This window comes from Salvelinus namaycush, chromosome 1 (assembly GCF_016432855.1).
Source record: "Salvelinus namaycush isolate Seneca chromosome 1, SaNama_1.0, whole genome shotgun sequence".
In the NCBI taxonomy this organism is placed as follows: Eukaryota; Metazoa; Chordata; class Actinopteri; order Salmoniformes; family Salmonidae; genus Salvelinus; species Salvelinus namaycush.
The window spans coordinates 63,353,185-63,365,140 of record NC_052307.1 but is presented as its reverse complement, the minus strand read 5'-3'; the positions used below and the strand labels follow the sequence as shown (position 1 = coordinate 63,365,140).

Genomic DNA, 11,956 nt, shown 5'->3' with positions numbered 1-11,956 from the left:
TCCAGACCTTCTCAAAGTACTCTCCTGTTGACTTCCAGACCTTCTCAAAGTACTCTCCTGTTGACTTCCGGACCTTAGACTTTCTCTCTCCTTCCAAATCGCTCTTGTTTCTCGGTTCCTCTTATCTGTTTATTGCAGCTCCCTCTCTCTCTCTCTCTCTCTCTATCGCCTCTATTTATTGCCTCTCCATCTCCTTCCTCCAGAGGTGTGATTAGCCGGCCCGACCCACTCTATTTCTAGATCATCTAAGGGTTTTTAATGAAGTGTTTGAAAGATATGCCGAATCATCACAGCCCTACCTGTTTTCTGCCGATGTTTCAATTTTAAATTACATGGGTTTTTGCATTTGAGATATTTGGAGCTAATTGTGCCTCGCACAGTACAGCTAGATAACTCCCCGTAGTCCTGGGAGCATTTTGTACGTGTGCGTGTTTCACACGTTAGGCTGCAAGATCAGCTTCAACCTTTTCATGTGCTCTCACACAGCTCCCTCAGGACGCCCTCGTGCTTTTGTTTTTTGAATGGTTTTAGTTTCTATTTATCTGCGCTAACATGCTCAAACTATAGTTGAACTGAGGTGCGGACAAGACTTTCCCACAAAAGGGGGGAAAAAAGTCCAAAGAGAAAAAGTCCAAAGAGAAAGTATTTCAAAAATAAAACACAGCTGGATCACTTTGCCTGTGTGCTCAGTTTCTTTCCTCCTCTGTGCAGGCAGCAAACAGCAGGCGGAGAGAAGAGAGAAAAATGCTTTTATGTGGTTTTGTGCCCTTGGTCCTCCTGCTCCTGTGTTTTTGGCTGAGGTTCAGGCAGTTCCTGTGGATTTGTGAGCATCAGTTACTCAGCGACTCCTAAGAGAACTTGGGTTGTCTGTGAGAGTGCCATGTCCTGAAGCTGCCTAAGAGGGGGGTAAATGCGGCTGGAGAGGGAGAGGGGGGAAAGGGGGCACCGTTTGAGTTTGAGATCCACCACAGCTCCTCTCATCCCTGACTGGGACTCGCTTAGGGACACCTGACCTCTGAAAACACATTGAATATGGGCCTAGAAAGACTTTGACTAATGGTTAGAGGAAGGGGTGGCAGAGGAGAGGGAGGAGAGGGAGAGGAGGGTGGAAGATGAGCTCCCTTGTCATTAATTAGATGTCAGAAGTAAGCATCAAAGACGAGCTGCTGAATTGATCTGGGATTTTTTTTTCTTTTTTTTTCTTTTTTTTTGAAACGCTGTCTCTGTCTGAGGCGCGCCAAAATGAGCCATCTGATGATGGCAGAGAGACGGGATTTGGAAGATTTGACTGTTTTCCCCTCACACACACCGAGCAAGCGCTCAGATGACGATGAGGATAGAAGGAAGGTGTGTGGGCGTCGGAGCACATCCGAATTATCCAGGCTTACTCCGTATCTCTGTGGATCTGCTTCGATGGAATTGATTCAAGGCCGCTTTAATTATAAAACACAGATGAATCTCTACAGAGCAAAACATAGAGGGATTAATGAGAGACAGTTCCTTCCTCAAACCCCCCCCCCCCCCCTCTCTCTCTCTCTACTTCTTCACTTCTCCTTTTCTATAACTCCTTTCAATGATTCACTCCTATCTCTCCACCCTCGTTCCACTGTCCTTCTCCCTTTTTCCCTTCTCTTTGGCTATTTCGTAACTGTCTCCCATCCCTATCTATTTCATTCCCTCCACACATGTCCTTAATATACTGAATGACCTTTTTCTTTCATTTCATCCCCTTCTAATTTCTCTCCCTCTGTCATTTGGTAACTGGCATTCCTCCATTACCCATCTTCTTCTCTCTCTCTCTATCTCACTTTCTCCCTCTATCCCACTATCCCTGTCCCTCTCCCCCTTTCCCCCTCAGTGCCAGCAGTACCGGGAGCGGACCACGGTGCTGGAGAACCAGCCTGCGGGAACGTTTGTCCTCCAGGTCCACGCCGTGGATGCAGACGAGGGCTCTAATGGGAGAGTCACCTATGGATTCATGCACAAAGACAGCACTGTGCCTGCCTTCAGTATCCACCCAGACACAGGTACAGTACCGTCCAACTTCACTGTTTGGTTGTGGACCCTAGTAGCATCCCCATAGTGTTTATGTCATCTGGTACTGAAAGGGTTGAGTCTCTGCAACTCTCGCTGGTGTTTCTCAGTCTCCCTCTCTTTCGATGGTCTCTTTCTCTCTCTATCTCTCTCTCTCTCCTCCTCCTCTCCGGATTGCTTTGGGAACTGCCTTGAAGTATTTCATGAATTCCAAAGTTCAATCTAATTCACTTTAATGACACCCTTTCAAAATGTGCCAGCGCTCAAAAGGGGAAGAAAAGACAGCATTTGAAAAATGTTCACAAGCCCTCTTTTAAAAATGAATTGCTTCATGAAATGTAACTGTTCAGTGGACATCAATCATTGACCTTTTATAGGAGAGAGAAAGGAGTGAAAGGAGGGGGATTGGATTTGCATGAACTGTGAGGAATCCTCAGAATGGCTTTGATTGAATTCAAGTGCAATTTCCAAAAAACACCAAACACTTGATCATATACCTTAATAGCACATCCATTACAGTGTACGCACGTCCTTCATTAGTTTATTGAGATCTGTAGTTGCCTATCATTACATTTGCTAACATGATACATCAGATTCATTCAGTGGCATAGCTAAGCCAAAATTGTATAAATAGTAGCCTACACCCTGGCAGTAGTAGCATTTGAGATTTTTTTGGTGTGTCCGGTCTGCCTTTGTCCGTTGCCGTAGCAACCACTGTATAACACTGTTCCGTCAGGTGTGATAGTGACGTCCAGGAAGTTTGACCGCGAGCGCCAGCGGGAGTACGCGGTGACGGTGACCGCTACGGACCAGGCAGCAGACCCCCTCATAGGGATCTGTCAACTCAACATCCTCATTCTCGACGAGAACGACAACAGCCCCAAGTTTGAGAACCTACGCTACGAGTGTGAGTGCTGGGGATCACGCACACACACACACACACACACACACACACACACACACACACACACACACACACACACACACACACACACACACACACACACACACACACACACACATAATCTAGTCCTACTATTGATCCAGTAGTATTTGCAGATCATGTCATGTCTACCTTGATAATGGTTCATTGACAACACCACATCTGTGTTGTTCTCGCCAAGACATAGTTTAATCAGCAGAGCTAATACTCATCATTTTTTCAGCCAATTGAATATGACGTGTTGTCTACACCACAGACTTCCTTCGGGAGGACACAATGATTGGCACCAGTTTCCTGCGTGTGGCGGCCCACGACGATGACTACAGCACCAATGCTGCCGTCACCTACTCCATGTCTAAAGAACAGCCAGAGTACCTGAGGGTAAACCCCCTAACCGGCTGGGTCTACGTCAACCAGCCCATCTCACAGGTCAGGAGCACAACCCTAACCCCTAACACAACCACATAACCCATCTCAGCTGTACGTTAAGTCGTCCAGCCCCAGGTTTCATTGGTTGAGGCGAGGACTCGTTACGGAGAATAATTCCAGCTTCGGCGAGAGTATCGAGGAAGTCTAATAGTTCTTTGAAAAAGTCTTTATAAAGCCAGCACATATCTAACGAGCTAGTGTTTGAGAGCTTTTCAGACGTTTTCTTCTTTCTTCTTCGCTGGGTAGTCTGTAAATGTCCCTCCTCAGGGGAGAATGTTTTATCACAAAGCAGGAAATGGGAAGCCTGGTGTAGCGACGAGGTGTTATTATGAGTGCTCCTAGGGAAGCTGTTGCTATGACTACAGAGTTCCCCTGTCAGCAGAACGCTGTTGGGTAGCATTCTGTCAGTCATCAGTGATGAGACAGTGTCATTTACGTTCACCCGTGGGCCAAATACAACCAGCATGTGTCCCTGACCCTGTGACACTCCCTGACCTCTCGCTGTAATCTGATCTACGCGATCACAGAGAGGGCTTATGTTTCATTACTTCTCTAGCTGTCCTGCCTCTTCACCCCAGTCTAAACTGCTAATATTTCAGTCAGCATGTGTCATGTAACAGCTATGTTGTTGCTATGACTACAGAGGACCTACATCACCCGGGAGATAGTTGCCACGGACGGGGGGAACCGGAGCAGTTCGGTGGAGTTGTCCGTCACCATCACCAACGTGAAGAACCAGCCTCCGCAGTGGGACAGGGACAGCTATGACGTGGTCATCCCAGAGAATACCGTCAGGGACACAGCCATAGTGGTAAGATGGGACCGGGACAAACAGGCTACGTCCCAAATGGTATTATATTCCCTAGGTAGTGCACTACAGGGCTCTGGTCAAAAGTAATGCACCAAATAGGGAATAGGGTGCCATTTGGGATGCAGGGGTACTGTGTGGGTGGAATGTGGGGAGAAATAGATGAAGTCATGTTTTAACATACACACGGGGTTATCTGTCCTGGGGGAGGTAGAGGGACATAGGTCAGAGGTCAGAGTTGAACATGAATCATGATGGAATACAAATTAGGATGAGTATGGCAGATGTAACCTGAAACTGGTATTCTGAGGTACATGGGGTTTAGAGAAAGGTGAGTTAAGGGGAGGTTAGGACATGATGACACACATTAGGATAGGTACATATTACAGAATTGGGGCTGGTAACTTGAGAGAGGTATTTTGAGCTGTGAACCAGTATTTACCCAGGGCTTCAAAGCAAATAAAAGCATTATGGAGTAGACTTGTTTGATCTGACATTAAAGTTGTTTACTGTACTGTACAAACACCACAACACTGAATGACACTAGCTGCATTTACCATGTCTCAGCAGTAATGCACAGTAATGCGTATTATGACGTACTGTATGGACACTAAGCTATTATAGTCTATGGCAAAAACGAGAGTAGATAATTCCCTCAGGGCTCAACCTCCATCCCTACTCTCCCATCCTCCATCTCTCTGGCACTTGCTGTGTCCTGGGATAGCCCTACATCCTCATTGCAACTTACTCCAGCCAACACCCCCCTCCCTCTATTCCCCCTCTCCCTACCCATGTCCAGACTCATCCTCCATCGCCTCTATTTTAAGCCAACCGCTTCATTACTTCTACGAGCCGGGCTCTGGCAATCACGAGCCCTGGATTATTCATAGGCATTTGCTTTTATTTTTTAACTAAAGCATTGAAAATTAATTTGCTGAATTTCCTCTGTATCATTTATAAGCTATTAAGGCTATTAAAAATGCAGATTAATATTTCACACACACACACACACACACACACACACACACACACACACACACACACACACACACACACACACACACAGAGAGAGAGAGAGAGAGAGAGAGAGAGAGAGAGAGAGAGAGAGAGAGAGAGAGAGAGAGAGAGAGAGAGAGAGAGAGAGAGAGAGAGAGAGAGAGAGAGAGAGAGAGAGAGAGAGAGAGAGAGAGAGAGAGAGAGAGAGAGAGAGAGAGAGAGAGAGAGAGAGAGAGAGAGAGAGAGAGAGAGAGAGAGAGAGAGAGAGAGAGAGAGAGAGAGAGAGAGAGAGAGAGAGAGAGAGATCTCTAAGTGATAAGCAAGATAGATATTGAAGATTTAATGGGCCACAGTCGCTTGTAGCTGATCTGTAGAGCTGCTTGTGTTGCAGGCGGCCTCGCCTAAAGCTGAGTAGAGAGTACAGGCAGTCACAGAGGTGTGAATTGACTGCTAGTGTCCTCAGTTTCCCCTGTCTCTGTCTCCTCTCTGAACCCCCAGACTATCAAGGCCACCTCTCCACTGGGGGACCCTAGAGTGACCTATAACCTGGAGGACGGGATGGTGCCGGAGACCAACATGCCTGTACGCTTCTATCTGACCCCTAACCGTGAGGACGGCTCTGCCTCCATCCTGGTGGCTGAGCCCCTGGACTATGAGACCACCAGGAACTTCATACTGAGGGTCCGGGCTCAGAATGTGGCTGCAGTCCCACTGGCAGCCTTCACTACGGTCTATCTTAATATCACAGGTAAGACAGAGCAGTGCAACCTGCTCATATAACAACCCATAATACTTATTAACTATCCCTTTTTACTTCCATCCCAGCAGTCTTGACTCAACAATGACTGTATACAACCATTTCTCTCTCTCTCTCTCGCGCGCACGCGCTCTGTCGCTCTTTCTCTCTCTCATCAAGACTCTCTCTCTCCTCCAGACTAACCCCAGAAAGCATGATGTACTGGGCTTCAATCTCTTTATTAAAATCGAGTTGATTTCCAGCCTACCGGTCCGATCCGAGCTTAATTTCCCATTACCACGTTAGTTATTACTGCAGCTCAGCCCACCCCTGACCCTCTGTCCCAAAATAGCTCTCATTCCCACCGTAGCCCAGATCGAGACTCTCTCCTGTTATCCTCCCGCTTCCCTCTAACCAGACTCCATCTCCCCCTCTATCATTCATGAGAGTTAGTCTTAAACCAGAGAGACATAATTCATCTGGCTAGAATCTCCTCACTCCTTCACCTCTCCTTCTCCTGTCCCTTATCTGTCTTAATAAGTGAGCCTTCAGTCTTCTCCAGAGGATGGAGCGAGTACTATGGAGGCAGGGGGGGGGGGGGGGGGCTGGAAAGGAGGAAGGGAGACGTGGAGAAGGGGAGGAGAGGGTTGTAATGGATTGAAGGCCCATGTTTAATTTATAGATTAAGACATTTGCTGGGAAGAAATAGCACATGGAAGTGCATCGTAACTCTGAATGCATCCAAGCCATATAGTTCTCTATAATAACTAAGAAAGAGGTAATTGAGTTAAATAGACAAACGACTTTAACAAGCTGTTTTATATTATTTGTCTGTGGAAATGGTTGAATGGTGAAAAATAGAGAGAGCTCTCGACTGTCACAAAGAGGTCTTTGAAATTGTTCAATACACCTCCAGGACTTTTCAAGGTCTCATTAATCTCTGTCAACAAATGTTTAGCCACAAAGACTACCGGACGCAGAATTGAGTCTGCTGCCACCCTGTTTTTACAGCCTGCTGCGTGAAAGACACTCTCCTCCTTATAAAACCCTTTCACTGAGAAAATACTGAGCCAAATGATGACGGATAATGCTGGTGTTTTTCTCTGCTAGACGTGAACGACAATGTTCCCTTCTTCACCTCGTCCATCTACGAGGCGTCGGTCACAGAGGGGGCGGAGGTGGGGACGTTTGTCACGCAGGTGTCATCCAATGACCTGGACCTGGGACTCAACGGAAAGGTGACGGAACGCTTTGGAATAACGGAAATACAAACAACAATCCTGTATCAACACTCTGAGACGTTTTGTGAATACAGGTCCTGGTTCTTAGCAATTTCTCAGAAAAGCTGGAGTATTTGTAGTACTCCAGGCCTAGTGTTGTCGACCCCAGTTTTAACTTTAAATCCATGTGAACAACCCACCACTACTGTATGTAACTGGATAAGAGTTGAAACCACTCAAGTGTAAACCCACAGTAGCAATTACCCTTTTAATTTCACCTTGGAGTCTTAAATACCGAAGGTAGAAAATGGAAAATCCCATCTTTAGTCTATAGTTCTGTATTATAGTGTTCCTCGACAAGGGTCTGCTTCCTGAAGCCTGGCCATGAAATCTGTACTGCGGCACCCTGAGCCGCGAGCAACACACTGTATAAAACGTGCAATGCAGCATGTCACACATACTGAACCTTCCCCCTTTCCTGCAGTTAAATGACCTAGTGGCCTCATGGGTGGAACGTTCTTCATATTTTTCATAATTTCATAATGAATAAACGCTATAATTCTTTAATTATATCCGTTTTTTCTACGTCCAACGGGCTTTGTTCTATTTCAGTCATCTGTGATGTATATAAAGTGTAATATTGCGATGCAAACTCCAAATTGAATCCATTTCAACTCTATATGTGACATGGTACAGGTGTCTTCTTCTTTTTAAGCCCGGAACCATGTATGTGGGATGTACACTTCTTTTTTCAAAGTCGATTTGTTTAATACTACCAATAAACACTCTGTGTGACCCTGATTTAGCACACTGCAGTAAAAGATTATTAAGGATGCAAGTGTTGAGAAGACACACACACACACACACGTGCACGCGCATGCTCGCACGCAAACAGAAGGGCACGCTTGGGCGCGCACATTCTCACACGCATGCATACACAAGCACTCACACTCACCGCGTTGTCTGTGTTTCCTGCTGCTTTTATGTGTATCAATTTCTTGATCTCTGTCTTGCTCTCAATAGACACACAATCATGTATACACACATACACACACACACACATTCCAACACGCACACAAACAGTATGGGTGGTCTACTCATAATTGAATTCCCAGTACGAGGACACCATGGCTATTGGCACAGGGGTACATAAAATGTACTCGGTTCTTTGCAGGCACAGTGTCCTTGGCTGCTGAATTGCTTGCTCTCGCCGAGGCAGGCTGAATCATAGATGCCATGCAGGCCCACATTTAAATAATGACTATCATTGGTGGGCGTGAATATGAAAGGAAAAAATAATTCACAGCTGTTTAAATTTGGGAGTTGTTTTACAAATAACTCGACCCCGACGACCTTTTTATTATGGCATTACATTTTAATTCAGCCTTTAATTTCTGCTCTTCCCCTGTATTCATTTTCTGACCCACGCCGTTTCGATCCTCTCTCTCAATGAATTTCGTTGAATAACTTCCTGCGGCTGTTGAATGCCATTCATAGCTCGTAGACACAGCTTTCATTCAGTTTGAATATTAACATTAGGTTCAATCTTTGTTGGTGAATAGACTTCAGGCTCCTGCTTTAAACCGAATTATAACGACTTAGCTTTGTTTTATCGATATACAACAAAAATTGTCAGAGGGTCACATGTGGTTTGGGTCACATCCAGCCCAATAGAGAGATTAATTAATCATATGCATGGTGTGTTAGACTATTTTTAGAGACTCCGCTGTTTGACTAAAACTATTATTCTCTCTCCCCCTGTCTCACTCACCTATCTTTGGTAATCCCTACTCTGTATCTCTGTCTTCCTTGTCTCTCTCACATCCATCCTTTCTTACTCATCCCTCGTGTATCTCCAACATCCTGTCCTCTCTTTCCTCTCTTACTCCATTCATATCCTTCACCTTCTCTATGCCACTCTCTCTAACCCCATCCGTCCTTCTCTTCTCCCCTGGCCTCCTGCTCTCCCTCCACTTCTTCCTCCTCCTCTCTCTCTCTCTCTGTCTCTCTCAGATCTCCTACTCCCTGCTGAACGACCGCAGTGGGGACTACCAGTACTTCCGGATTGATCCTGAGCTGGGCTCCATCTACACAGAGGCCGTGTTTGACCGTGAGACCAAAGGCTCCTACCTGCTGGAGGTCAAGTCAGTGGACGGCTGGGAGTCAGCCCGACCTGGGAGACATGGACAGCCCAACTCAGGTGAGACCAGCTCAGATCATCTCGTCAGCTCAACAGGGCCGGAGGATGGTGGAGGACGAGAGAGAGAACAGCAATGCGTGCAGTGTGCACACAGTAACACGCCGTATCACATTGCGACGACATAGGAACACAACGTGCGCATTGTCTGAGTACATTTCAATACATTTTAAAATGCCCCCCGTTTCCCCGACAGGCCTTGGTACAACAGTAGGAGGGCTGGGGTTTGGATGGCAGTCTCAAGACGTCATTTAAGTCTGAGCTGCGGCTTGTCTCTCTGGTGGGGAGGGATCCTCTCTCTCTCTCTCTCTCTCTCTCTCTCTCTCTCTCTCTCTCTCTCTCTCTCTCTCTCTCCACCAGATATGCTCATCTCTGCCCAGAGGGGACTCTCACCCGCTGATGAACAACCAGACAGGGTCTTATGGAGAATGTATTTTTCATTCATATTATCATAGATGATTAGAAGTTGCTCTCAGTGGGCTTCGCCCTATATGACACTTCTGACAGCGTAAACACCACTGAAATATTAAAAAGGCCAGGGAGTAAAAAAGATGATCCGTGTGATTTTGCAGTGCTATAAATATTAGATGAGGATGATATAAAGAGAAGTGGAGATCAGGGGGCTTCAGAGTGATGGAGACTCCTCCCAGAACACTGCTCTGTTGCTTAGCATGTAGAATGGAGCCTCTATAGGGCCCTCAAATCTCCATCCCTCACTATCCCTCCTCTCTCCCTCCCAGCAACAGGCACCTACATCCTGTCTTATACAACATACTGACATGGTGGTGTGAATCATGGATGGGAGAAAACACATTTGCACATGCAAACACACACACACACACACACACACACACACACACACACACACACACACACACACACACACACACACACACACACACACACACACACACACACGCGTTCTCAATCTATAATCTCTCTCCCCCTCTCACTCGACTAAAGAGTATACTGAATGAAATTGGAGGAGCCCAGGAGTAGGGCGATGGTGTAATCGATGACAGCAGTATTGAAGAAGGGTTGTAAACACAACCTTGATGCAATAGCAGTGTTGACGGGGAAAGAGCAATCCGTCACGGTATTGACACTGCGTACTTTCCACACTTCTCTCTGTGTGTGTCTGGAACACAGAAGAGGGGGAGACACACCCATTGACGACGGCTGTGTCTGCCCAACAGATATGTCCTCCTTCCCCTCTCCTCTGACAGACTCCGAAAGGTGTAAAAGGTTGGAGGTTGTGGCTTGTTTCGCTGCTAGGCTGCATTATCTCTGTGTTAAACGGCACGCTATCTTTGCAACCAGCTTACATAATTGATCTTCTCTTGAAGAGTGTATTGCAAATTATGTTCCTTTTCATACGCATATCAAAGGGAGCATATTATATTGGCGTGGGGAAAGGGAGCATATTATACTGGCCACCCCCCCTCCTCCCCTCAAGGGGCTCTTTTCACATCTGCCTACGGATTGCTTCAGAAAGAAAAGAGTCAGACGGAGAGAGAGAGAGAGAGAGAGAGAGAGAGCAAGATGGAGAGATGTGAGGAATAATAGAGGGTGCAGATAGGAGGATGGAGGGAGAAATGGATGGATAAAGAAGAGCGAGGGAAAGAGGGGGGGGGGGGATATGTTCAGTTTGACAGAATAAGAGCGGGCCTGGCGTTTAATCTCTCACTCCGCGCTCTCTCTCTCTCCTTCCTTCAGACACGGCGTACGTGAGGGTTTTCATCAGCGATGTGAACGACAACAGGCCTGTCTTTGCTCAGACGGCGTATGAAGTCGACGTGGATGAGGATGCAGACGTGGGCTTTGCCATCCTGACTGTCAGTGCTAATGACGAGGATGAAGGTACGTGGTGGAGAGGGAGAAAACAAGCCACCTTCCCCGTCATTCTCACTCTCCCCGGGCTCAGTGGAGGTGTGAGAGGTTACGAGGGCTCTCCATCTCTCCTCAGGTCATAACCGTGAAGAAAACACAGTACGGTTGTGATGCCCTATTTTTATAAAGGATGTTTCACATCGATTTCATGTTATGAATTGTTGGTGTGTCATATTACTTGTCAAGGTACTGCAGTGTATACAGAATATAAATCAGAATATATTTTTTTTTCATACAAACTGCATAAGTCTCCATATGTTTCTCCAAAGCTCGAAAGGATATCCTTAACTTCCCAATAGGCTCATCAAATCACAGGCCAGGGACTGCACAAATGCAGCACACAGCAACTCTACTCTCTCTCTCTCTCTCCTGCAGCGAGCACTATAATGACTCTCATCCTACAGGCACCATCCGTACCCCTCTCCCATCCATCTCATCCTATACTAACACACTGCCGGTTATTCACCTGACTCACCCTCATTCAGCCGACTCTAGCTCACACGACCCGCTACAACAAATCCATTGTGAAGCATATCACCTCCTTTGGTGCTGCGGCAGCTAGCTATTGCGGTGAGGGCTCTTTATCAGTCCGCTACGGGAATAGGAGAGGAGGGGAGAAGGGGGGGGGCAATAGCTCCATATTATCAGACATTTATCATGTCGGAACGGGTAGGCCTGTGGAGCGGCAACCACCTCTCTGTGA

General features: G+C 46.6%; 1 protein-coding gene across 1 annotated transcript in view; it reads left to right on the top strand.

The window, feature by feature from the left end:
- LOC120052524 (neural-cadherin-like) overlaps positions 1-11,956 on the top strand; it is a 189,751-nt gene that overhangs the window by 119,863 nt on the left and 57,932 nt on the right. Inside the window, exons 10-17 of the mRNA XM_038999491.1 lie at positions 1,859-2,027; positions 2,771-2,941; positions 3,234-3,406; positions 4,050-4,217; positions 5,709-5,958; positions 7,057-7,184; positions 9,180-9,366; positions 11,080-11,223. Of these exons, the coding sequence (XP_038855419.1) occupies positions 1,859-2,027; positions 2,771-2,941; positions 3,234-3,406; positions 4,050-4,217; positions 5,709-5,958; positions 7,057-7,184; positions 9,180-9,366; positions 11,080-11,223 (1,390 nt within the window). The remainder of the gene's footprint in view (positions 1-1,858; positions 2,028-2,770; positions 2,942-3,233; positions 3,407-4,049; positions 4,218-5,708; positions 5,959-7,056; positions 7,185-9,179; positions 9,367-11,079; positions 11,224-11,956) is intronic.